The sequence below is a fragment of the Nanorana parkeri genome, unplaced genomic scaffold (genome assembly GCF_000935625.1).
Source record: "Nanorana parkeri isolate BGI_ZX_2015 unplaced genomic scaffold, ASM93562v1 scaffold1436, whole genome shotgun sequence".
Lineage (NCBI taxonomy): Eukaryota > Metazoa > Chordata > Amphibia > Anura > Dicroglossidae > Nanorana > Nanorana parkeri.
In genome coordinates, this window is record NW_017307704.1 from 44,861 (window position 1) to 70,508 (window position 25,648).

The following is a 25,648-nucleotide window of genomic DNA, read 5'->3' on the forward strand; positions in this document are numbered from 1 at the left end:
GAGATGTATGCAGCGCTGGACCTGAAGAGAGGCTTCACCTCGGTACATGAAGGATACATCTCTGCCCCCCTCCCTCCCACCACCACCACCATGAGAGGAAGAGGGCACCTGCATCAGATCAGCTATGTGCACTGTAAGTCCCTGTTCTTTCTGCCTTACATTACTGACCTCTGTACGGTGCATTACATTACTGACCTCTTACTGTGCATCACGACTGACCTCTGTATTGTGCGTCATACTGCTGACCTCTGTACTGTGCATTACATTACTGATCTCTGTACTCTGTGTTTTTACTGATCTCCATACTGTGCATCAAAACCACTGACCTCTGCACTCCTATTTACTTCTGTACTGTGCGCCACACCACTGACCTTTACAGTGTGTGTCACACCACCAACCTCTATAGTGTGCACCACGCCGCTGACCTCTGCAGTGCTGGACCTAAAGGCCGGCTCAACAAAGTTGCTGGAGGCTTCACCTCGGAACATGGAGGCAACACGGATGGACCCTCCCCCCACCAACAGGAGAGGAAGAGAGCATGTGAATCAGATCAACTGTGCACTGTAAGTCCCTGTTTTTTCTGCGTTACACCACTGACCTCTGCATTCTGCGCTAGATTACTGACCTCTGTACTGCTGGCCTCGGTACTGTGCGTCACACCGCTGGCCTTGTTACTCTGCGGTGCACCGCTGGCCTCGGTACTCTGCGGCACACCCAGCTGACCTGGCGGAGTTAAGGCTGGGGCAGGGTAGGGGTTAGGTGGGACAACTGGTGGCAAGTAACTCTTAAGGCCTGGCTAGTAGCTCAGGACTTGAAATTTTGAGCCCCAAGTTAGACAGTGTATTTTTTTGCAAGCTGGGTGGTAAGTGTGCTGGGAAATTTTTGCTTTTTTCCTCTAGAAGTCTAACATGCGCTTCCAATGCTCACAGAAATGTGCAAAATGCTTACGTCGCTCATTTCCAGGCATTTTAGTTGAAGTCTGTGGGGCCAAACACACTGTCATTGCCAAAAAAAAGCTCATGTACTTTTTTCAGCGTTTGGCATTTTGCAGCTTGCAACAAAATGCTCAGGTGTGAACAGGAGCTATTTAAATGCATGGGATTTCTTGTGTTGAGTTTTATCGTGCTTTGCTTTGAGCGTCAAAACGCCTAGGTGTGAACAGGGACTAAGAAATACTTAATACATAGTTATAAAGTGTATGCAAATCCTAAGTGTTTATGCTGCTGGTAAACAGCAAGGCTGACCTATGCACATAATGAAGCAAAGACCTGTCTTCACCTGCTACCGTACTGTGTTCTTGTGTGCAAAAAGTAATAGCTAGGATTCAAAGATATAGCTTTGATCATGCAGCCTTGATGTTATCTGTAATAAAATCTACAAATCAATGTAATGACTTTAAACCATCAAAATATTTATTGATATCAAATAAAGATCACAAACAGTTGACCAGATTTAAGTAGTGTTCAAAAGTGGACGGTAACAACACAAAATAGGTCCTGTGTGTAATGCGTTTCTATTTACCACCTTAGTGCTTTATTTATGTTCAATTTTCCTTCAGACAATGTATTGTATAACAGACACAATTACCTATTAATCCTGGATAAAATCTCTTTCATCTGAATAATCAATTCTTCATGCTGAGCTGGATCAAGTTCGATCACACTGTGAAGCTTAGCCATATATATATCAAGGTTTCGTATTGTTGGGGTCTCCACTGTGCCTATGTTGCAAAAGAGTACAATTAAATTTGAATATTGCACCATCAATGAAGTGCATTATATTAAAACAGTATCAATGCAGAACCCATGACAAAACAACTAGTAGATAGTTGAAACAGACGCACGACATATCCCATAGATATTTAAGGGCATTTATTTGTGCAGGCAAGGTCTGACCCTTCTCAGGGCATGAAAGCTACAGTGTGTTGCTAAGTGTTTCAAAAACCTGCAAGTATAGGCAATGTTTATTAATGCAAAGGGAAGGAACATGTGGTTGGAATAGACAGACACTGCTGGCACTGTTAATGTTTGGACAAAATAGCGACTGGGCCCAACTTTCAATCCTGTTTGAGAAATGATTCATTATCTTGGTCTTAAGGCATCTGCCTCCATAGACATAAGATTGTCCCTGCATCCAGTAAAAAAAAAAATTACCAGCTTGGCCAATATCTATACCTTGGATTTAAAGGTCAATTCATTATGTTGAGTGATTATTCTGGTTCACACACTTCTGTCACACCAATGTTAATCTTCCTGAGGCTCCAGCCTGCTTACTGGACGATGAATAAGCACCATACTGATGTTTATTCATTGTGCATTGAGCAGGCTAGAGCAAGAGTTGCTGTTATTCTGTAAGTCCAGGACTGACAAGTTACACATGACGTCAGAGTACAGCAAAGATATGAGTCAATGAGCTGCTGGTTCTGTTCTTCGCCGGCTGCTATCAGAATACAGAAGAGACATCGAGAGCTACACCCCGTCACTCCTGGCATACCTAGTGAGCCCGTACTGACTACCCAGAGCCCCTACTGACCACCTAGCGGTCGCATTGACCACCCAAAGCCCACACTGACCCCCACACTGAGCACCCATAGCCCACACTGACCACCCAAAGCCAACACTGACCACCTAGAGCCCGCACTGACCACCCAGACCCAACACTGACCGCCAGAGAGCCCCACTGACCCTAAAAGCCTGCACTGGCTACCTAAGAGCCCGGACAGCCTCCTGAAAGCTTGCACAGCCCCCCCATAAACCCCACAGAGCCCTCCTGAGACCCTGAAAAAATCAGGCCATGAACCCTGAGCAACACAGAGTATGTAGAAAAAAAAAAAAACCCTCCCTCCCCCACACATAACATACACCAACTATGATTATTTGAGGTACTTTTCCATGTCTAGTTCAGTATGAGTTTTTAGTTATTGTATTTCCTTATTTACTCTTTCTCTTTATTTCTATTTACTTCCACCATCAGCTACATGTAAGGCTACGATTGAAATCATCATATCTCTGTACATTGTGAGGGAATTTGTTTTTCTTACTATGTAAAATTCTATTTTCATAGTAACATAGTATGCAAGGTTGAATAAAGACCAAGGTCCATCCAGTTCAACCTAATAGCAAGACTATTTATTTTCAATAAAGTTTTGCTAAAAAAAAAAAAAGAAGAGTGATGTGTAGGGGGACAGAAAATCTTGCTACCCTTCAGAGGAGGGTCAAGTCATCTGGAGTGGCATACATTAATTGAGTTGGAGACATTTGGTTGATCGAATATCTATGCTTCTATAGAATTATCCAGTATCTGTCATTATCATCCATTTGGGAGGGAATGACATCTGAAGTCTCAGGCTTGTGAGGTTGATTACTAAAATGAAAGATGTTCTTATTAAAATTAGAAGGCAATTCCCTTGTACCGCTCCGGTCTTCTCAAAGCTAATTTGTCGTTTGCAATGGAAACATTTCTCCAACATACAGGTAAGCCTAACTTGCCTTTATGTCCCGTTAAAGAAAAAGGAGGGGACTCTGCCCGAACAGGTACATTCGTAAAGAATAACATGTTTGTGTATTCATCTGCATTGGAGGGTCAGTCAGTAAGGGAGTATGTATAAGATCAGAAAACTGATGTCTCAAGTATTTCCACAAGTGGGCTGATAAGAGACTATGGGAGTCTCCAAACCTTTTCACCACCGTCACGCCAGGTTAATGTAGATTAATGAGGAAATGTGATCAGCAATGTTCAAAGGGGGAAAATGGGTAGGGAGAAATAATGATGTTTGCTGAATCACAATGTTATATTAATCAAGTTGATATTATGCATAATGAAACATATTGTGAAATGTATCTCAATAAGATATAAATTATAAATTTACTTTAAGATAAGGCACACTACCAGAAGTGAGTGTATAACAATTAAAGTGACAGTTTTAAAGCTATTCCACTATATGATTACAGCCTACATTTATTTTTATATTATGATATAAAGGAGGACCTGTCAGTGTGCCTGTGCTATCCACATAGGGGGCTTGTTAGCAACAAAAATAAATAAATGTCACATATTAAAAAAAAATTTAAATGGCCCTATACTCCTGTCCGTCGGCTAGGATCCGAGTCAATGGCTCACTCTCCCCTAGCTTCAAGATCTCTAATGGCACCAGACAGGGCTGTCCATTGTCTCCTCTCCTTTATATCCTCACCATGGAACATCTGGCAGTAGCCCTCAGGCAGGATTCTGCCTTCCAGGGTCTGCAGGTAGGCCCCCACAATTCTAAATTAGCATTGTTCGCAGATGATCTACTACTCTACGTGACCCACCCTCATATCTCCATGCCTACAATTTTACGTGCGTTCCAACATTTCAGCTCTCTGAGTAATTTTCGGGTTAACCCTACCAAATCGGAAATCCTAAATGGGAGCAACAGATCTGCACCTCCTAACTGACAACTACCCCTTCCGCAGTTGCCCAGCCTCGTTGAAATACTTAGGTGTCTCCCTTACGACTAATCTAGTGGACCTATTCTCTGCTAATTTTCGCCCTCTGCTTGACAAGCTCCATCTAGACCTAACGGCCTATAACCGCAAACATCTTTCTTGGCTGGGGCGGATCAATGTACTCAAAATGGACGTGATCCCTAGATTTCTCTATCTGTTCCAGACAGTACCCATCGCCCTACCATCCATATACCTGAAACAGGTCCAAAAGGCCTTCACAAAATGTATTTGGGGCACCTCACGCCCACGACTTGGCTATCGATCACTGGCCCTTCCGAAACACGGGGGGACGGACGGACATCTCCCTCTACCACGCATCAGCCGTCCTAACCCGCATAGTGGACTGGTTCCACAGGGGTGGAGAAACAGTGGGTCGGACTGGAAGAAACACTCACAAAGGGTGATTTAACCTTGGATACCCCCTGGATCCAGACCGACACATCCCCCCCTACCCCTACTAACAGCCCATGTACTGAAACTATGGGATCGCTGTGTCTCTAAACACGCCTTGTCACCTTATATTGGCCCGATGACACCTCTATTCGGGAACCCGACTTTCCCCCCTGCCCTGACTGGGACCTCCTTCGGCAGATGGACATAGGCATCCCACCGCAGGGTGCTTTCGGCGCTACAGGCACAACCACTGATGGGAGTGGACCGCCTTGACCCAGGCCTTGGGGACTGGCTGTCGGAGGGACAATTTCACTCCTTCGTCTCTTCTCTCCATGGACCGGACGGTTTCGGGAGTGAGCAGACGGAGTTTGATTCCCTTCTTCTAGCATCAACACCTCCTACGCACGTAGTCTCCCTTCTATATTCCTTACTCTCCCTCCTAGCCTCTCCTACGCTTCCATCCTACACTTCGGCCTGGGAACGTGAACTGGACCTCACCTTTACAACTGACGAATGGGAGAAGTCGTTTGCCCTCACACATTCTCTGTCCATCGCAAGCAAAGCCCACGAGAAGAACCTTAAAATACTCACTAGATGGTACAGATGTCCCACGGTCCTCCATCAATTTTATCCCAGTGTCTGACTCTTGTTGGAGGTGCGGAGCCTCCCCAGGAAACATGACTCATATCTGGTGGAGCTGTCCCCAGCTTCAAGGATTCTGGCAGGGGGTGTTGGGGACATACCTCAGAGTGAGAGTGACAGGAACAGAGATCATGAATGACCCCAAAATTCTACTATTGTCCATGATCCCTGGTTCGCTCAAGAGGGCGAAGAAGGGCCTGCTACGACACTTTCTTACAGCAGCTAGGGCTGTTGTCCCACGTCATTGGCGTACACCTGTGGTGCCCACCCTTGCGGAATGGGTTGTGGAAATGGACCGCATTGCGGACCTAGAGGGCCTCTTAGCTGGAGAACGGGGTGAGGGAGATAAATATGTACATACGTGGTCCGCCTGGATCGTTTTCAGGAACACTGACGGATTCCAAGCTACACTCTCATCTTAACTTGCCTCCCGGAGGACACCGTTGGCCGCCATGTCTGGGGCTAGGAGACTAACATCCCCTTCCATGAACCTCTATCTGCGCATCTCGGCAGGACCTCTCTCCTCTTCCTACCTTTTCGCTTCTTCCCCCCTGTGGAACCTTCCCCCTGGCACCTTCTCCCTGAGCTGAGCAAATGCAGCTGGTTACCATTCTCATGTGTGCTATAGCCCGAGACACAAATTGCATTCACCTGGGAGGTTCCCCCCCTTGCCCTGTCATTGCGCCCCACGATGGGTGCCGTTGGGAGAGGGCGGTGCAGGCTGCCCAGAACCTGTACCAACCTGTAAGATTTTTATAGAACATTGTGTCCTGTGTGCCATCAGTAATGTTGACATTTTGAAACCACTTATACCCTGCTAACTGTTCTGTTGACGCTACCCTTGGGCCTACTGACCTACAGGCTCTTACTTTTCCTTTATCGTCTGTATTATGTTTTTTTTTTTGTGTCAAGGTGAACTTGCATGTTTACCTTCTTGTAATGTATTTGAAATTTCAATAAACTCAGATTGAACTAAAAAAAAATAAAAAATGTAAGACCCCCCACCCCCACATATACGCACATACAAACGTGATACGCGTCGGAGTGCGAGCAATAATTCTAGGGCCATCAATCACCAATAACACTAAACTGAGTGGTAAAAGCTTTTAAATTGTCACCTATGCGCAATTTTGGGTATAGTAGTTTTTTGCGGTTTCGCAAATGCGCACAATTTTTATGTTTGACATGTTTGGTGTCTATTTACCTGACGTGACCCTGTCTTTTATATGTTACCAAAAAATTGGTTAGTAATAAATGTTTCATAACAAAGTAGGGGAAACCATTTTTTTTTCAAATGTTTTGGTAATTTTTCCTTAATATAGTAAAAATAAAAACCCCAGTGGTAATTAAATACCACCAAAGGAAAGCTCTGTGTGTCCCCAGAATTGGTATAAAATTAGTTTCAGTACAGTGTTGCATGACTGAATAAATGTCAAAGTTCTGCAGCGGTGAAAAATGGCCTGGACAGGAAGAGGTCTTAACACCCCAGGCTTCAAGAGTAACCTAAAAACTGAGTAACCTAAAAACTGTAAGACTGTAGAAATAAGTGCAAAAAAAATCTTTCCTACAAGTGCTAACCTGGAATTGGAAGCAAGGCAAAGCCTGCCAGCAAATTCTCTTGGACCGTTTGTAGTTGCTGCTGAAGGGCCACTGTTTGCCTTTCTTCCTGTACCAACTCCTGTTCAAGTCTTTCTTTTGCAATCAGCATGCTTTCAGTGTGTCTCTGTAGGACAGCATTCTGCTCTTCAAACTCGGTGTTCATTTTTCGTAGCCTCCTAAGTTCTGCTTCACAAACTAAAAAACAAACAAAAAAAAACAAAAACCAAAAGTATACATATATATATATAACATAGTAGGTGAGGTTGAATAAAGACCATGGTCCATCCAGTTCAATGTGTGTGTGTTTGTATTTATGTGTATTTAACGCTTCCTATATCCTTGTATATTTAGTGACTGAAAAACTAATCTAGAAGTTTCTTGAACTTTTCTACGCTGTCAGCGGATACCACTGCTTGTGGAAGGGAATTCCACATTTTTACTACTCGCACAGTAAAAAAAACCCTTGTGCAATCTAAGATTGAACCCCCTCTCTTCTAACCTCTTGTTGTGTCCACATGTTCCAGCTTGTTCCAAAATATTGTTGTCCCCATTAAAAGGAGAATTATGGGGTTAGGGCTTTTACCCATAGTTCTCCTTAGGGTAACGGGAGGACACAAACTAGCGTCCTCCCATCACCCTAAGCTCAGTATACCGTGAGCTACAGTTCGCAGTATACTGAGACGCTGTAGCTGAAGCGGATCCCGACAATTATGTCTGGGTCCGCCCAGCTGCGTGAGTGACAGCTGGCTCTGCCTATCTAGAGGCAGAGCCAGCTGTACCCACCCCCTCCGTTCCGCCATTCATCGCTGGAGGATCGGAGCGGGGAATCCAGTCCCTCCCCTGTCACGTCTCTCTGCTGTGAGAAGTGAGCGAATGCTGGTATGTGTTCGCTCACCTCCCGATCTACTGAGCCGATCTGTGACAGTCTCATTGTCACAGGTCGGCTAGAACTATGAGATGAGTGAAAAGCACTCACCTCATAGTTCTCCTTTAATGATTTTGAAGACTGCAATAAGGTCCAGTCTTAATCGCCTCCTTTCTGAGAATAGATTTAATTGTTGGAGGTGGTCTTCATAGCTTTCATAGGCCTTCTATCCCTTTAATTAATTTTGTGGCCATTCTTTGAACTCTCTCAAGCTCTTTTTAATAGCACACTCTTATCTTAATACTTATATATAACTTTTTTAAATGATACTGCACAAGTTCTTCTTTCACTTTGGCTCTGGTACATTTTACCTCCAGTCTTGAATTTTGCTGCATTAAAATTGGGCTTTTTCACACAGAGATCTTCTCTCCCCCCCCAGCGCACAAACATTGGTCTTTCCACTTTATCTTTCCTCCACATTGACGAGTTCCCCTTCAAGGGACTCCTCCCTGGAAAGTACCCATACTCCCTCTACACAAATTGCATACTGAACAGTATCTATGCCATCCCCATAGCCATTACTTAGTGAAACTGCACACAGATTTTGGATGTTCAGTACGAAGCATAGCTCAGCAGCAGTTTGTGCCCCTTTTTGCAGAAGGAAAGTTTCTTGTCATTTTGTAGTCAAGTGCCTTTAGCGTGTCATGGCTGCATGGCGTGAATTACTCTCGAAAAATAGCAGTACACTTCCTGGTATGTGAGGATACCTATTCAGAGTCACAGTAGTATATCTGCGGTGTAAATCTTTGGTTCCGCTACCTATGACTGCTAGACACAGGAGATTTGGAGTGAGATATGGTAATGTTACTTACTGTACTACTCACTGTTCTTGCTAAAGGCTCTTATATGATGACGTAAAGCCCTGACTCTACCAAGATAACGGCCCCGCTTTCAGAATTACAGTGCAGAACAAAGTATTGTTAATCAGTAATGGGGGGAAATCAGGCAATACTGGTGGCTAGTCCTTTCTCTTCCTAAGTTCAGTTCTTTAAGTACAAGAATAAGTAAAAAGACAAAAAAAGATGACATACAGAGAAAGAACTACTTTAAAGATGTAGCCATAATTTAAAATACATATTCAAGCAAAAATATAAAATTACCTTTGTTTTGATCCAAAAATTCTTCTGTAAATATAGGAACATCAAATATTGCTAATCCATTATTTTGTGATTCTCCAGTCTGAAAAGACAGACACCACAATTCCTTATGAACTAAATGTGCCCCATAAAATAGTGATTAAGCAAAATATTATCAAACTACTGGTCACTGCAAGTCCTTTTTACAGGGAAGCCGGGTGGCTAGTCTTTACACGCTGCCCGGCTTGCAGGCTAAATCAGGATTTCTTCTATTATTTGTTCTATAAACAGTATCTCACAGAAGTGAGTACACCACTCACATTTTTGTAAATATTTTATTATATCATTTCATGTGACGACACTGAAGAATTAACACTTTGCTACAATGTAAAGTAGTGAGTGTACAGCTTGTGTATCACATTTGTTGCCAGTGGTTTAGACATTAATGGCTGTGTTGTTATTTTGAGGGGACAGCAAATGTACACTGATATACAAGCTGTACACTCACTACTTTACATTGTTGCAAAGTGTCATTTCTTCAGTGTTGTCACATGAAATTATATCAAATATGTATAAATTTTGAGGGGTGTACTCACTTCTGTGAGATACTCTATCTGTAGCAAGACACAAACAAGAAACTCAACGTCTCTACATCCTAATGTTTATTGTAAAAGAAGTTTTCGTTTCCCCTTAGGCTGAAAGCCTGATATAGAGATTTCATGTTCAAAATAAAAATGTATAAAGTTCAATAGTTTAGGAAGGAGGGGTGATAAATAGTGGTTTTGTATTTCAAATGAAACACCTTAAAAGTTAAGAACGGATTAAAATAAAATTTGGATGTTAGACAAGGAAATGGTCATGGCACTCCTTAAGTTGTGATTGTTTTTTTAGGTGATGTTCTGCGACTGTCTGAAACTGGAGCAAGTGCAGATGAAAATAGCTGCAAAAAATGCACAATTGAAAAAGTAGTTCAAGCTCTGGTCAAAACAGGTGCAAAACACGTGCAGTTGGGAAAATAGCGCAAGCTCAGGTCAAAACAGGGGCACATGTTAAAAGACAGATTTGCACATAAAAAACAAAATGATCTAAGAGGCTAAAACTGTCGCAATTGCTTTGATAATTTCCCCCCATTCATTTCCTAAAAGTACTATACCCAAGGGTGCCAGTTTTCTATGCTTTACCAAACGTTCATAAGGATATAACAAGACCACTGAGTAGACAAATAATTTCAGAATGTGGGGCAATTACAGAAAAGAAGTATCTATTTGGACCTGTTTTTGAGACCACATGTTGAGCAACTTTCCTCTCGTGTCTGAGATACCCCTATTTGATTTAATTGATTAGTACCACGTGGAAAAATTCCTGTTGGTTTGGATGTTGAGGCTTTATATTCATCCATTCCGCATAAAAAAGGGGCCTTGGTTGGTTAAATAGTTTTTGGACAATTAAGCTATATTTGAACAAAATATTCTTTTTATACTTTTGTAGACAAGAATTGGATTTCCTTTTAATAATTACAACCACCTCCAGGTGCAGGGTTCTGTGATGGGGACTACATGTGCCCCATCATATGCGAACTTGAACCTGGGGGTGTGAACAGGAGATACTATTGAGGAACGACCTGTGCCACATTTTGTACATGTATGACATCTTTGTCCCTTGGACAGGATCTAAGGAACTTTTACAACAGTTTGTGAGAATCCTAAATTGCATTGAGTACAATTTAAAGTTAACAATGGTGATGGATGATAAACAAAATTCCCTATTTTTGAAAATGAAAAACTGTAAGCATTTGCAGGAAATATCATATATGACAGTTTATAGAAAAAGTACTGCTGGTTATACCATCTTAGAGGCAAGCAGTGCACACCCTAATCCCCTTATTAAAAGGATTCTCAATCTCAAAAAAAAATATAGAATATAAAAATAAGAATATAAAGAAAGAAAAGCTTATAATAGGATAACATTTGAAAGTGAAGGGTCTGATTGAACAGAGCAAAACAAAAAGAAAAGGAGAGGAGGAAGAGAAAGTCAAGATGGATTTAAACTACAATAACCAACATGATGAGGCTTTAAATATACTGTCAAAACATTGGCATTACCTAATAAAGGATTCTAACATTTCAAAAATTGTTATGGATAGACCTGGAATAACATTTAGGAAGGCTAGGTTACTGAGACACAGATTGCTTACCTGTGAGTATAGTAGGAATAGAAAGGTGAGATGTAAATTTAAAAGGTACATGTCAATGTCAGAAGTGTAAGTTCTGTAAGTATATCAAGATAGTATTGGTGGGACAGCTGTTCAAAGCCAACATTTTCCAAATTGTGAGACAGTGGGGGTTATTTACTCCAGCTGGGTGGATCTCAAGAGTATTGTCTGGATCCGTCCCGGCTGCGGCGGTCTCAGTATACCGCGAGCTGCAGCTCGCGATATACTGAGCTTTGCGTCACGGGAGGATGCTAGTATATGTCCTCCCGTGACCCTTAAGAGAACTATGGGGAAAAACACTTACCCCATAGTTCTCTTTTAAGTGTTATATGTTTGTATATTTAGGTTGTGGTACATGCTATATGAGATATTACTAATGACTTTGCATTTGCCTCTCCATTGTACACAGTGAAAAGGAAGTTCCACTCTGAGTGTGGAACACAGCCATGTGTGGAGGAACAGGGCCCACTTTGTGTTACGATGTCATGGAGAGACATACGCCACTGAACACTGTATGTCTAGTGTGTGATGTAGAGCAGATCATGCCCCTCTGAGGAAGTCCTGATAGGAGGAGGAAACACATCAGAGAGCATGCATGGTGTGTGGTGTCTCCATGCACAACACAATCAACTCCAATCTGTGGTATGCTTGTATTGTCATAAACAGATGGACCTGTTCGGGAGAGCGTTTAACAAGGTCTTGGGCTCTTGAGGTACCATGAGATAACACAAGACTCTGATTAAATTGAACCACATTATATGACGGTTTGCAACAGAAGAATGGCGTGATTAACTTATGAACTATACTATATGTTGAAATATAATATGAGCCAGTGGGACGACATGAGGCATCTACTACTTGCCATTTATTTAAATTTTTTAAATGCATTCTTTGACTGAAAAAGGTACAAAACAAGTAGCATATAAAAATATTGACACTCAATCATCAAAAAGTGAACAGTGCAATGTACAAATACGAGACATATCATGGAAACATATCCATGAATAAAGACCATGTCAAGCAATATACATCGTTTTCAGTAACGACAGAAGTGATACATAAAAGTACCAGTAAAGCAATGTTCTTAAGCAAAAGAAGGATCAAAGAAGAAAAAAACAAAACAAAACACTTTGTCTAAGGTTTAGCTAGGATTTTGTGATGATGATAAAGAGATCATTCAAAAGGAGGTAGGAAAGGGAGGAGGGAAACAGGAGGAGAAGATAGGGAAAAAGGGAAGGGTGAGCAGTGAAAAAAAAGCAGAGAAAATGGGAAGGAGAGAGAAAAAAAGAAAAGAAGAAGAAGAATGCCCCCCCCCCCCCCACTACAATGAGACGCCGCCCATGTCAGACAGGAGAAGCCCTGGAACAAAGCCAAATCATGTGAGAAAAGTATGATAGGGCACGTAAAATTGATTTAAGCACTCAATGGGTCATAAGGTCAGTATAACGATCAGAGTGTCAAAAATAAATCCAGGAGTCCCACGTGGAAGATAATTTCCCCTCAAAATTTCTTAAGGAAGCTTTCAGGTCTTCCATAACATATACATTTGTGCACCTTAGAGAGCCACAATTGAATTGTAGGAAGACATGACCGTTTCCACAGCAATGGGACACATGCTCTAGCAGCGTCCAATAAGTGGTGTGTGAGGGAGCATTTGTAGTTGGAGATCGGAATCTAGGACATGTGTAAAAGACATGCCGCCAGGTTGTTTTCTGAGGTTTACCATAGTTAGGCCTTCGATGACAGTCAGAAAAACATGTAGCCGCATCTCTAGCACTGATCAGAGATGGAGGCCCTCTATTTGTGTGAGAGCCAAGGAACCCTATACCAGCGAGACACTATGTTGTACACCATTTCTTGAAATTTGCTGGCAGTGGAGGATTTGAATGACATGGTAATGAAGGGTGTGTCTTTGTTGGTCTGTAAAAGTGTACCCCAAGTCCTTTTCCCAACTCTGTAAGAATGAGGGATAAGTATCTGTAGACGATGAGGTTAGCAATTTATATATAGTAGAAATAGTCCAAAAGGCAAGTTACCCATGCACATATCTTCATATACCGTATAGGGTCTATCCACGCCACAGGGATTCAGGATAACTCGTAGAAAATGTCTTGAGTTTCATGGCACTCCAAAGGTCAAAGGGAGGTTCAACCAAAGACTGGAGAGCTGGGCATGTAAGCCAAGCAGAGTTCTCCTGGAAATCTATCAGTCTAAATTTTTCAGCTGACAAAAGGCGGGGGAAACGAGTGTTGCCAGCACTCGGGGGACAAAGTCTGGATCTCCCAGAACTGGAATCATGGGCAGGAGAAAGTAACTATGCAGTATTGCACAAGCCTTCCGTATAGTGGCAGATTTTAAAGGGTGCTCTTGGATCGTGGGCGGGAGAGCTAAGGAAGCCCCTCCAAAAGGGAATTGGTAGGTACATCTGTCTAGGGAAACCCATAGCTTGTCGTTGCGATGCAAGTGCCAATCCAAAATCCTGTTTAAGTGAACCGTCTTGTAGTACAGGTGGAAATCAGGCAGTCCTATCCCTCCCTGGTCACTGGGAAGAGTTAGGGTCTGTCTGCTGATCCTCGAATGCTTACCGGCCCAGACAAAGGACTCCAAAGCCCTATGTAGACGTTGGAAAGAAACCAGGAGGAATGAAGATCGATAAGGCTTGGAACAAAAAAAGAACTTGAGGCAGAATGTTCATCTCAACGCCAGCACATTTGCCAAACCACGAGATGGTAAGGTTAGACCAGATCTTAAGATCTTTGAGTATCTCCGTCAGTAATGGAGTAAAGTTAGCAGCGTACAAATCTTTGATATCAGCCGTGATGTACGTCCCTAAATATTTAAGTTGATTAGTCGCCCAGTTTAAAGATAAATCAAAACGTGGTTGGGTGATAACATTGTGCTGCAATGTGATATTTAGGGCACACAATTTAGGCAAGTTCACTTTAAAGTTAGATAACCGACCATAGTCAGAGAGAGCCAAAATAAGGTGAGGAGCAGATATTAACAGATTGGTGAGGAAACATATTAAATCATCTGCATATGCAGCTACCTTCTGCTGATCTGAGGGCGAGGGAAAACCCTGTGTTAGCCGATTTCCTTAATGTGCAGAGGAAGGGTTCCAACGTTAAAGCGAAAATTAATGGCGAGAGTGGGCAGCCCTGAAGGGTTCCATTAGCCAAGAGGAAGTCTGTAGATCTAGTCTCGTTGACTTGAACTGCCACAGATGGCGAGGAGTAAAAGGGCAGAAATTAATTCAAACATATTATTACCTAGGCCTATATGATGTAAAACAGCCTTCATGAAGTCCCAGTTTACTCTGTCAAATGCCTTCTTGCATCAGTGGAAAGCAATACTAGAGGTTTGTTCTTTTATTTGGCCATATAGATAAAATCCAAAACCCTGAAGCTGTTGTCTCCTGCCTCTCTAGAGGGGATAAAGCCTACTTGGTCAGGGTGGATAAGTTGGGGCATAAACAGAAGTAGACTATTTGCTATAATTTTAAGAACAGTTTCAAATCCACTTTTAAAAGTGCAATAAGTCTATAGTTACTGCAGAGACTAGGGTCACGATCTGTCTTTGGTATTAGGGTAATCCAAGCACAGAGCATGTCTCTAGAATTTGGGGAGTCCTGCAGAATTATAGGCAGAGAGGAAATGATCAGAGAGCTGGGGAAGAAATGATTTATAATAGACTACCATGAATCAAATCAGGGCCAGGAGCTTTCCCAGTCTGGGCAGATTTCATGGCTGACTCCAGTTCCAAGAGCAAAATAGGGGATTCCTACAGATCCCGATCTTCAGGTTGGAGAGTGGGCATGTCCGAATCTCTGATGTAAAAGTGAATCACATCATCAAGAAGAGGTCGGACCCCATCCAAAGCTGGAGGTTGCAGATTATACAGCCTTTCATAATAGGTCCCGATTTCCTTGGCAATATCAGTGGATGTAACTGCTTTCCTACCTGAAGTCGCCATAACATGAGAAATAAAAGACTTGGCATGAGACCCACGCAAGGCCTGCGCCAAGAGTTTCCCAGGTTTGTTTGAAAATTCATAGAGTCCCCTCCTGTCTCTGAGCAAACATTGTTTTACCTTAGAAAACAGAAGGCAATTGGAGTTCCTCCCTAATGGCACGCAGTTCAGTTTGGGTTTCAAGAGCCAGAGATCGCTTGTGATAGGCCTCTAGAGAATGTAAACGATCAAATATATAAGTTATGTGCCGAGCACTCTCTCGTTGCTTGCGTGCACCATGTTTGAGTAACACACTCCTCATGACACATTTGTGGGATTCCCATGAGATCAGTGGCAAGGAGGATGAAGGGACATTTAGTGTAAAGAAAGTGGACAATTCCAATTCCACCTCAGCCTTTATGTGAGGGTTCTGTAGGAGTAATTAATTAAGCCTCTGTGTGAAACATGGTGATGGAGGTGTCGACTGAGCAAGAGATAAATGAATTGGGGCATGGTCGGATAAAATATCAATGGAGGCCGATTGGACCCGTGGTAGCTCTTTATGGGCTATGAAAAAGTAGTCCAGTCTTGAGTACGTTTGATGGACATGGGAGAAAAAAGTGTAGTCCCTACCCTGTGGATGAAGGAACATCCAAGTGTCAGTCAGGTGGAGAAGATGCAACTCCGATTTCAGTGTTTACAGGTACAAAAAGGCCAAGTGGGATGTGCCTTTGGATACACCCACCAATGGGTCCAGAGCAAAATCGAAATCACCTCGCAGCACCAAGATGCCACCTGTAAATTCCAATAGGACCTGAACCAAAGTATGTAAAATCCCAATTGACAAAGGTTATTTGGCAAAGGTCACTGGGACCACCTATTTTTCCTTTTAGGAGGATGAACCTCCGATTATTGTCTGTGTATTGGTCAGTATATGTCCATGGTACAGATTTAGCAATGAGGATGGAGACTCGCTTTGATTTAGTGAGAGGGGAGAGGCAATGGTAAACTAGAGGAAATGCTCTGTTTAACAACTTGGGTATCTGATCACATCTGAAGTGGGTCTCCTGAAGGAACATAATTTGAGAACCAGGTTTCTTCAAATCTGTCAACAATCAAGATACAATAAGAAGCAAGGAATGTATGCATAACGCAAGGTGTGTAGTAGCCCCATGGTAACTAGTAGGCTCTCAATGGGGCCAGAAAGAGGGAAAATCACCTCAGATCCTGGACTTCCCAGTATGTCATACTGTATCTATATCCATCCCGTGTAGCAACAAAACATGCAATTCCCCATGAAGGGGAAACAGCACTCCTGTAGTTAGCCTATACCAGAACAAATACAAGGAAATCACATCGAGGTGAGCATAACAGTGGTCACAAAACAAACAAACATCTTTAGCATAATCACATCCCGAGGGTAACATAAGCATTGCAACCCACCGAATTAAAACAGCAGTGCAATGTAACAAAAAGTTCCATATCAAGGGAAGCGTTAGATCAAAGACGGCTAGCAGGCGATATTCAAGAGTTCAGGATTAGTGCCATGTTGGAGCCGGTCGGGAAGAAGAACGCGGTTGAAAGCGGCATCTGCCTCTGGTGGAGCGAGCCTGTAAAAGGGAAAGTTGAGCAGCATCTGTGGAACCAGAAGGAAAGTACAACCAATCCGGAAGATTGATCAATCCCACATCAAGCAAACGAAAAAGGTCAGGCAGTTGAGATGGTGAGTGAAGAGCAAAGGAGCTATCCTGATGTTGAACTTTTAGATGGAAAGGATGGCCCCAATGATAGGAAGCCCCAGCAGCTCTTATTGTATCCAGCAGAGGTTTCAGCAATCTTCGCATCCTCAGGGTGTGGCGGGAAAGATCAGGCATAACCTGAATTGATGCTCCATGAAAGTCAATAGGACCTCCATTCCACATGATTTCCTCCTTCATCCAGGGCCGGCCTTAGGTGTGTCCGAGCTGTGCAGCCGCACAGGGCGCCATGGCAACAAAGGCGCCCGACACAGCTGGTCCTCGGGGCGGCTTCTCTCCTCCTCAGCGAGCGGGAAGATCGGAGCCGCTGTCTGTGCGTGGCAGAGCGGGGGATCGGTAAATATCAATGATATTTACCGGTCCTCTGTGTGAGAAGGACAAACACTGGAGCGATCATCTGATCACTCCAGTGTTTGTAAATAACTGGGGACACATAGTACATTGTGTCCCCAGTTATAATTGAACAGGTTGTGATTTACATCACAGCCTGTTCATTCATGATTTCCTTAATGGAGAGAAGCACTCAGTACAGAGGCTCCTACCCATTCAGAAACGGCTGATAGTAAATATTTTACTATCAGTGTCTGAATGAATGGGGAGGAGCCTCTGTACTGAGTGCTTCCCATTCATTGAGTGCTGAGGCTGCTGAAAGAAATTGAGGATTTGGTGTCCTCAATTTCTTTTCTATTTTAAAAGGGAAATGTCAGGGGTTTGTTTGGACCCTTAGGCCCCGTTCACGCTGATCGATTTATCGCGCGGTAATTCCCGCGATATCGCGGCTATTTACCGCGCGATATAGCTCTCCAATGCTTGGCAATGGGGCAAAGGGTCCTGCTGTCGCGGGTCGTGCGTCGCTACAGCCGGACCCTTTTTGGAGCGGATTTTCCGCGATTCTAGCTTGCTCAATGCAAGTATTTGCGCGACATCGTGCAAAATGCGAATCGCGCAGTGTGAATGGGGCCTTAATATTTGCCCTGCCTCCCCACACACACGCATATTATTAGACATGTGCAAAGACTAAAAATTAATTTCAGATGATATGAATGAAAACTAAAAATGTTTCATCAAACAAAACAAATTTATATGCTATTTTGGATTCAGCCATTGGCGTGTTCTGGAGGTAGGGCGCATGACCGCACGTGCTGGGCACTGCCATCGTGGTGCATATCTAGGTATACACCAAGATGGTGGGGCCAATATAAACGTGTGACGTCACCTGACGCCACGCATGCATGGTGTCATGTAACGTCATGCTCCCCGCCTCCAAGATGGTGGCACACATTCACAGAACACGCCGGTGGCCAACATGGCCGCCGTGCATTCTCAAACAAAATATTATGTGCCGGAATACATGTTACGTATATTCGGACATATAGTAATTCATTAATTTTACACGTAGTCTGGGTTTTGCGTTCTGTTTTCTATTTGTACTTTTCTAGATAAAGTTACTTCAGGAAAGGGTCGGCATGACAACCTGACCTTTAGTTTTATAGATTCTATTTTAGTTTGACATTTATTGTTTGCCTTCTGTTTTATTTGATAAGAATACTTATATTGTGCCGACAAGTTTAATACCTTTGAATAAAAGTTTTATTTTTAATCATACTTTTTAATATGTTTCTTTGCGGCTTAACAAAATAGGAGTCTTTAAATGGTGCGGATATTGCGGAAAAATGTGTGTGGTTACTGGGAGTGTGGTCACCGAAGGGTGTGGCCACTGAGGGGTGTGGCCACTGATGGGCACTGTAAAGCTTTCTCGCACAGGGCGCCTAAAGGCCTAAGGCCGGCCCTGCCTTCATCAAGAAAAAAAAGCACTCGGCAGAGGACATCCCTAGGTATTTCAGTAGTAGGACAAAAGGACTGTACACACTGCACACAGTCCTGCTCAATAGAATCACCTGGAGGTTTGTCGAATAAGATGTTAACAATCGCTGTGACTGAGGAACGAAGCTCCGGGCCCTTCGTAGCTTTAGGAATACCCTTCAGCCTGAGATTGTTTCGGCGACTTCTGTTCTCTGCGTCATATTGATGAGGGAATAGAGTAGTCATGCAATGTTATGTGGCAAGTTGAGCCGATTTGTCAGGGATACCGTGCACGGGTAGGTCTATGGAAGGATCACACTAGACAAGGTTTATAAGCACACAGTTTATTAAACACACCAAAATCATAAAAACACAACTAATAACAGCTAACTGAATGCAAATACAAACACAGACAACAGGGAAAGAGAAACCAGGGAAGCAAGGCAACACAAGGGGAGCCACGGGGCAAAGGTCAGGGTACAAGGGGGCACCTGGATACGGGACTCTGGACTGGACTTGCAGGTTCCAGCACCACCCAGTGGTGGTCTAGTACCCAACAGCTCCTGGCTGCCTGGAAACACCTGCAGGTGAGTGCAGGACATGCAGGACCGGGTTCCAGCGCCACTTGGAGGTGCTATGGTCCCTGACACGATTCTATGGCTGACATCCATGGTCCAGGGACACTACTTGCTGTTTGATCTTGTGTACCTCCGTAGGTAGAGCTTGCACTATCTTGGCGGCCATGGCATCCAGATCAGCCTTAATAGTGAGCTGAGGGAGGATGGCACGCCACGTGCTGCTCTCTCCAGCTTCCGGATCCTGGGCGGCAGTCAAAGACCTGGGGGGAAGAGTCACTGCATGGTATAATCGGTGTCGGGATCGGATAAGCCTCTCGAGCCATCCTCTGATACTTGCCATTTATTAACAATCTACATTTATTCTGTTAGAGACATGAAAATGTCCATGAGTAACACAACATTCAGGGGACCATACATGATCCATGTAATCTTTTTTGGGAAGGAATACACTCTGATGAAAGTGAGATCTTTATGTGCGATGTGTTGAGCACTGTGGAAAGTGGACTGGAAGTGTAAAGAAGCCTAAAATCTATAATGGCAGTTCCCACTACCTCCAGATGCAGGGCACTGCCCATCGCATTCCTTCCCAAAAAAGATTACATGGATCATGTATGGTCCCCTGAATGTTGTGTTACTCATGGACATTTTCATGTCTCTAACAGAATAAATGTAGATTGTTAATAAATGGCAAGTATACTACATGTGCCCCATCGTATGCACATCTATATCTGGGGGGGTGGGAACGTAAGATGTTTTCCATGGATGATTATGCAATATACCTGTGATGTCCTGGCACAGGTACATTGATGATATCCTGATTTTCCTTTTAAATCAAAATACCTGGAATCTAAAATTCACTCCAAAATTTGTATTCCATTTTTAGATATCTACATCTGCAAAGATGAAAGGAGGAAGGAATATAGAAAGGAAACAGCAGGGAATAGCATCCTCCTAGCAACCACCATCCATCCTAATCATGTGGTAAAAAAAATATCCCATATGGGGAATATTTGCGGATTAGCCAAAATTGCTCAAAAGATGAAGACTTTTAAGAGGTAGCTCAAAAATTGAGGACAAAATTAGGGAAGAGAGCATATGGAAGGAAGACTCTTACTAGAGCCTAAAGAAGAGTGAAGGAACAACAGAAGGCTATTCAGGGTGTACATCACAAAAAAGAGAGGAGGTATACAGAACCAGAGCCGCTATGATTCCTGACTACATTTTGTGTGCAACATGAGAAGATACATAATATACTCCAGAGGCACTGGTATTTATTAAAAGGAGATGACAGTGTATCCAAATTGGTTCCGGACTCCCCCATGTTATCCTTTAGGAGATCTAGATCCCTAAAGGATTAATGAGAAGTGAGTACAATGTGAATAGATGTAAACAGTGTTTTAAATATTGGAGCATGTATCAATGTCAAACATGTGACTTTTGCCAATATTTACAAGAAGGTTCGACAGTCATCTTACTAGATGGCAACCAGTTTTCGCCTCAACATTTTGCCAACTGAAATACAGAGTATTGTCTATCTTTTGACATGCCCTTGTGGCATGTATTATGTAAGTAAAAGGAAAAACCTTTAAAAAAAAACGAATTTCCGACCAGTAGGAGACATAAAATCTTATAATCTTTCGTCACCAATAGCAAGACATTTTGCTTTTAAACATAGGCGGTGCCCCTAATGGTCTGAAATTCTGTATGCTAGAAAGGACACATAAAAATGGTAAAAATCATAAAGCAAACATGGCAACAAATTAAAAAATGACCCCTGTTCAAAAGTCTGCATACAATACTGTGTATTGCCCCCTTTAGCATCAATGACAGCATGCAGTCTTTTGTAATAGTTGTCCATGAGGCCCTGAATTCTTGCAGGTGGTATAGCTACCCATTCATCTTGGCAAAATACCTCTAGGTCATGCAAAGTCGTTGGTCGCCTTGCATTAAGTGAGTGTTTGAGATCTCCACATAGTGGCTCGATGATATTAAGGTCAGGAGACTGTGATGGCAAATTCAAATATCCTTGTATTGTGCTCCTTGAAACAACCACACCGTCTTTTTCCAGAGCAGCCTGTATTTCTACTGAGGTTACCTGTGGGTTTTTCTTTGTATGCCGAACAATTCTTCTGGCAGTTGTGGCTGCAATCTTTTTTGGTCTACCTGCCCTTGGCTTGGTATCAAGAGATACCCAAATTTTCCACTTCTTAATAAGTGACTGAACAGTACTGACTGGCATTTTCAAGGCTTTGGATATAATTTTATATCCTTTTCAATCTTTATAAAAAGTTCCATTACCTTGTTACACAGGTCTTTTGACAGTTCTTTTCTGCTCCCCATGGCTCAGTATCTAGCCTGCTCAGTGCATCCAGATGAGAGCTAACAAACTAATTTACTATTTATACACAGATACTAATTGCAATTTAAAAAGCCACAGATGTGGGAAATTAACCTTTATTTGCCATTTTAGAGTTGAATCAGGTTACCTTTAATTGCCATTTTAGCCTGTGTGTGTCTGCAACATGGCCAAATATTCCAGGGTATGTAAACTTTTGATCAGGGCCATTTCGGTGATTTCGGTTATCATTACGATTTAAAAAGGAGCCAAACAACGATGTGATAATAAATAGCTTCATATGATCACTATCCTTATATAAAAGACAGTTTTTTAACATGATCAGTCATATTTTCAATATCAATGGCAAAATGTCATGATTTCTGCCAGGGTATGCAAACTTTTGAGCACAACTGTACATAAACTGGGTCCTCAACACTCCTGAAGCCGACTAACATAAAAAGTACAGTCTTTATTCACTCCAAAAAGGTCAATAATCCATAAGTTAAGCACAACAGTTCATTGGACTCTCACCAAGACATCGTGTCTGTCCCATACACTCAGTGTGATAGTCCCAGGACTTATCCGTATTTCTCTGTAAATACAGTCCTCAGAACTGCTCAGCAGCCCTCCTCAGCTCCAAGCGGTGTTCATGGGTCACTGTCTCTCTCCGTTTCTCTAGCAGATATCTCAGGGTCCCCAACCCTCTTGACCTCTCCAGCCTTCCTGGCTGTGTCACTTGTGCTTGCGCACACAGCAGAGTCTGCCTGTGGTCGTGTGCCTCCTGCAGACCCACAACTCTCCCTGAGCTCTGGGCTGGCTTCCTAACGAGGCTGCTCTCAGCCACCTGATCAGACCAAGCTGGTCATTGGTAACACCTGGCCCCAGGACTGGAGATCCCATCCCACTAAAGTCCAGAAAACCTGGAAGGAACTGAACAGCCAGTTCCTCCTCTACAAAAGGTATTCACATTGTGGAACCTCTTAGCCCCTCTGAGTGTTCATGGGGATATGTCAGACGATCAATCCGGTGTTTGCTGTAAACAGAGGGATCGTTAAATATCAATGATATTTAACTTTCCCCCGCTCGGCCACGCTACAGAGCCGTTGTCATCCAAAAACTGACAGGATGACAGCGGCTCCGATCACTATGCCGCTCGGCCATCCTGAATTGCGGCCACGAAGACAGCTATTATTTTGAAGGGGACAGTCTGCTGAACAGTTCTGCTATAAGCTTATGGTTGCTAAATCGACCATGAGCTTATAGCAGAACTGTAAATGCCACCGACGTAAGGCATACTGAGCTGGCCAGCCGGGAACACTTTTGTTCCGCCGTATGCCTTACGTCGGTGGCAGCGAAAGGGTTAAAGGCTATGGGGGTCAGAGTGTAGATTATCTGACTGAGCTAGGGACGCAATGCAAGAGTAAAACTGTGCATCTGAAAGCCAATATCAGAAGTCATCGGTCTAAGCGATCGACAGACAGGTCCGTACTCCCCTGCAGCCAGAGAATAGGATATGAACAGTGTAAAGACACAGTTGATGAGTGGCCTTGTTTCATCTCCCAAAGTACAAACATCGTAGTGGAGAGGGAAATGCCAGGTTGTCATACGACGGAGCCATAGGGCCAAAACATGAGGAGATTGAATATTTAGAAATAAACTGATCCCAGAGACGCAGAGTATGAATTGTGACTAGAGGTAGGGAGGAAGGCGATCGGCGAGACAGGGGATCCAGCCACCGTGAGGCTAGGTTCACACCTAGGCCATTTATCGCGCGGATTGAGTCGTGCCATATCATGCAAAACACAGATTTGCATTGAAGTCAATGGATGCTGTTCACACCTTTTGCGGCTTGTCGCGTGGACAAAAAATCGCCATCACGCAAAAAGGTGCAGGAGCTTTTTCCGGGCGGTTGTCACACGGTTTGGGTCCCATAGACATTCCTTTACATTGAAAACCATGCAGTTTTCCAAGAACAGTCGAGCAAACGAAAATGCGTAAAAACTGCTCACCAGCGCAATCTACTAGGTGTGAACCTAGCCTAAAGGCTTGCAGGTCACAATCAGATAACGTATGGGCCAGGTTAGAGAATATCTTATCAGTGCCATGATGAAACCAATCAGTGATATATTTTTATACCATGCTGCCGCTCTCCTACTTTATATTTGGGCGCTTGCCCCCCCAATGTTTAGGCAGAGATAAAGTCTTATATTTGAGGTGTTTTTTTTTTAACCTTTTGTAAAAATTTAGGAAGTGGGGGATCATTTGGAACAAATATAGATTTTGGGGCATCACATCCATTTTTTGTACATTTTTTCTACCCAGCCACAAGACAGTCTTAGGATGACAGTTAGCAAGGCCATGAAACATATGTTTGAGTAGGGGTTTAAAATTTAAAGTAGAGTTGGGATAAATCAGAAGGCATTGGTTGATAGGACCGATGAGGAACACGCTTAACAACCAGTGACAAATATTGTTGTGGAAATTTTATTATATGGACTCATGTGGACATTTTTATATTAGGATGTGTGTGTTCTATAGGTTGTCATCTGTCTCCCTGTGTCGGATTTAACCAAGGGACGCTTTAGCAGAGCGTACTTGGGTTGAATCGGGACCAGCGGTAAAACCGTCAGTATGAAAACCTTTTCATGGGGTTGGAGACGTGTTCGTATCTGTGCGTTTGCCGGTTTGTGAGCATTAAGTGAATGCGCTGGGCTTCTTGCCTTCAAACGTCTATGCACCTTAGCGAAGCGGAGTCCGCATAACGAGAGATGCATATTATATTTCTGTTGCGGCTGGGCTATCCCTTTTCGGATACGTATCTGCTTTTGCAAGAGTTATCTGCCTTGTCGGTATACTGGTACGGTACATTGACAATAGCATTAGCAATGTCCCCGCAGAGAGTCTCAAACCTGTACGAACAAATAGAATGAGCTTACTAGATACTGGTCACTCGGGGCAGTATTGAATAGGGTCAATGCTGACTAAGATGGCGGATGTGCATACATGTGGCTGGTTGTGGCAGTGCACATGACTCAGCACATCATAGTTAACACTAGTGAGTCATGTACACTTCTCTGCTCATGCATGTGGGTGCCCTCCCCTTTTCTGTTGTCACTTCCTGTGATGTCATTGTGCATGAAAGAAATGGTAGGCTGTTGGGGCCGCCCTTTCCTGTTGTTACCCCTTTGTTGCCTTATAAATAAACAGAGCTACTGTGCTAGAGGACACTTGAAACTCCAGCTTGAAGCAACACCTTGTCTCGACTCTACTTGGCACTATAGAAGTACCTCCGTTCCTTGTACGAAACAGCTTAATACAACGTGCTTTTAAGTACGACGGAATTGTTTGTGCTTGGCGCACTTTGATGCTGAAAGTACACCTTTTAGCGTGGCGTGGATTTGTGCGCTCAGCAAAAGCGAATTTCCATAACAATATCTTGCTGCCCCAAGCCTTACCTAAATCCTCTGTCCTCTCCCGCAGCTCCACCTCCCGTCTCCAGCCTGTGAATTTAAAAAAAAGTATAAGCCACATACTTACCTCATGAAAAACAATGTCATATAATGTGGGGACAATAAAGGTTCATTAAGGGCCTGTTTACACCTATGTCACGCAATGCACCTTACAGATGTTACAGTGCAGCAAGTGTGTTGTGTTATATGCACTACTTTTTTCCACCCCAACGCATGGTATTGCGGTACCACATGCTGCAGTGCAGTCAATCACATTGTGGCCAGGGGGTGCATTTGTGGTGCCATTCAAACAAATGGCAACACAATGCACCTGCTGCACTGTAAAGCATGGCCCTTGTGTTGGGCGGTACAGTGTGTTAATCAGTTTGGTCCTCCACAGCCGCCCCAGTTGCTCATGTGGCTCCTTGAGAAAATGAATTG

The 25,648-nt window shown here is 43.3% G+C and overlaps 1 protein-coding gene across 1 annotated transcript in view; it reads right to left on the minus strand.

Moving 5' to 3' along the window:
• Positions 1–1,583: 1,583 nt before the first annotated feature.
• The window catches only part of HMG20B (high mobility group 20B), a 52,788-nt gene continuing 28,723 nt past the window's right edge, over positions 1,584–25,648 (minus strand). Inside the window, exons 6-8 of the mRNA XM_018569975.1 lie at positions 9,147–9,225; positions 7,101–7,316; positions 1,584–1,720 (exon numbers count right to left, since the gene is read on the minus strand). Of these exons, the coding sequence (XP_018425477.1) occupies positions 1,584–1,720; positions 7,101–7,316; positions 9,147–9,225 (432 nt within the window). The remainder of the gene's footprint in view (positions 1,721–7,100; positions 7,317–9,146; positions 9,226–25,648) is intronic.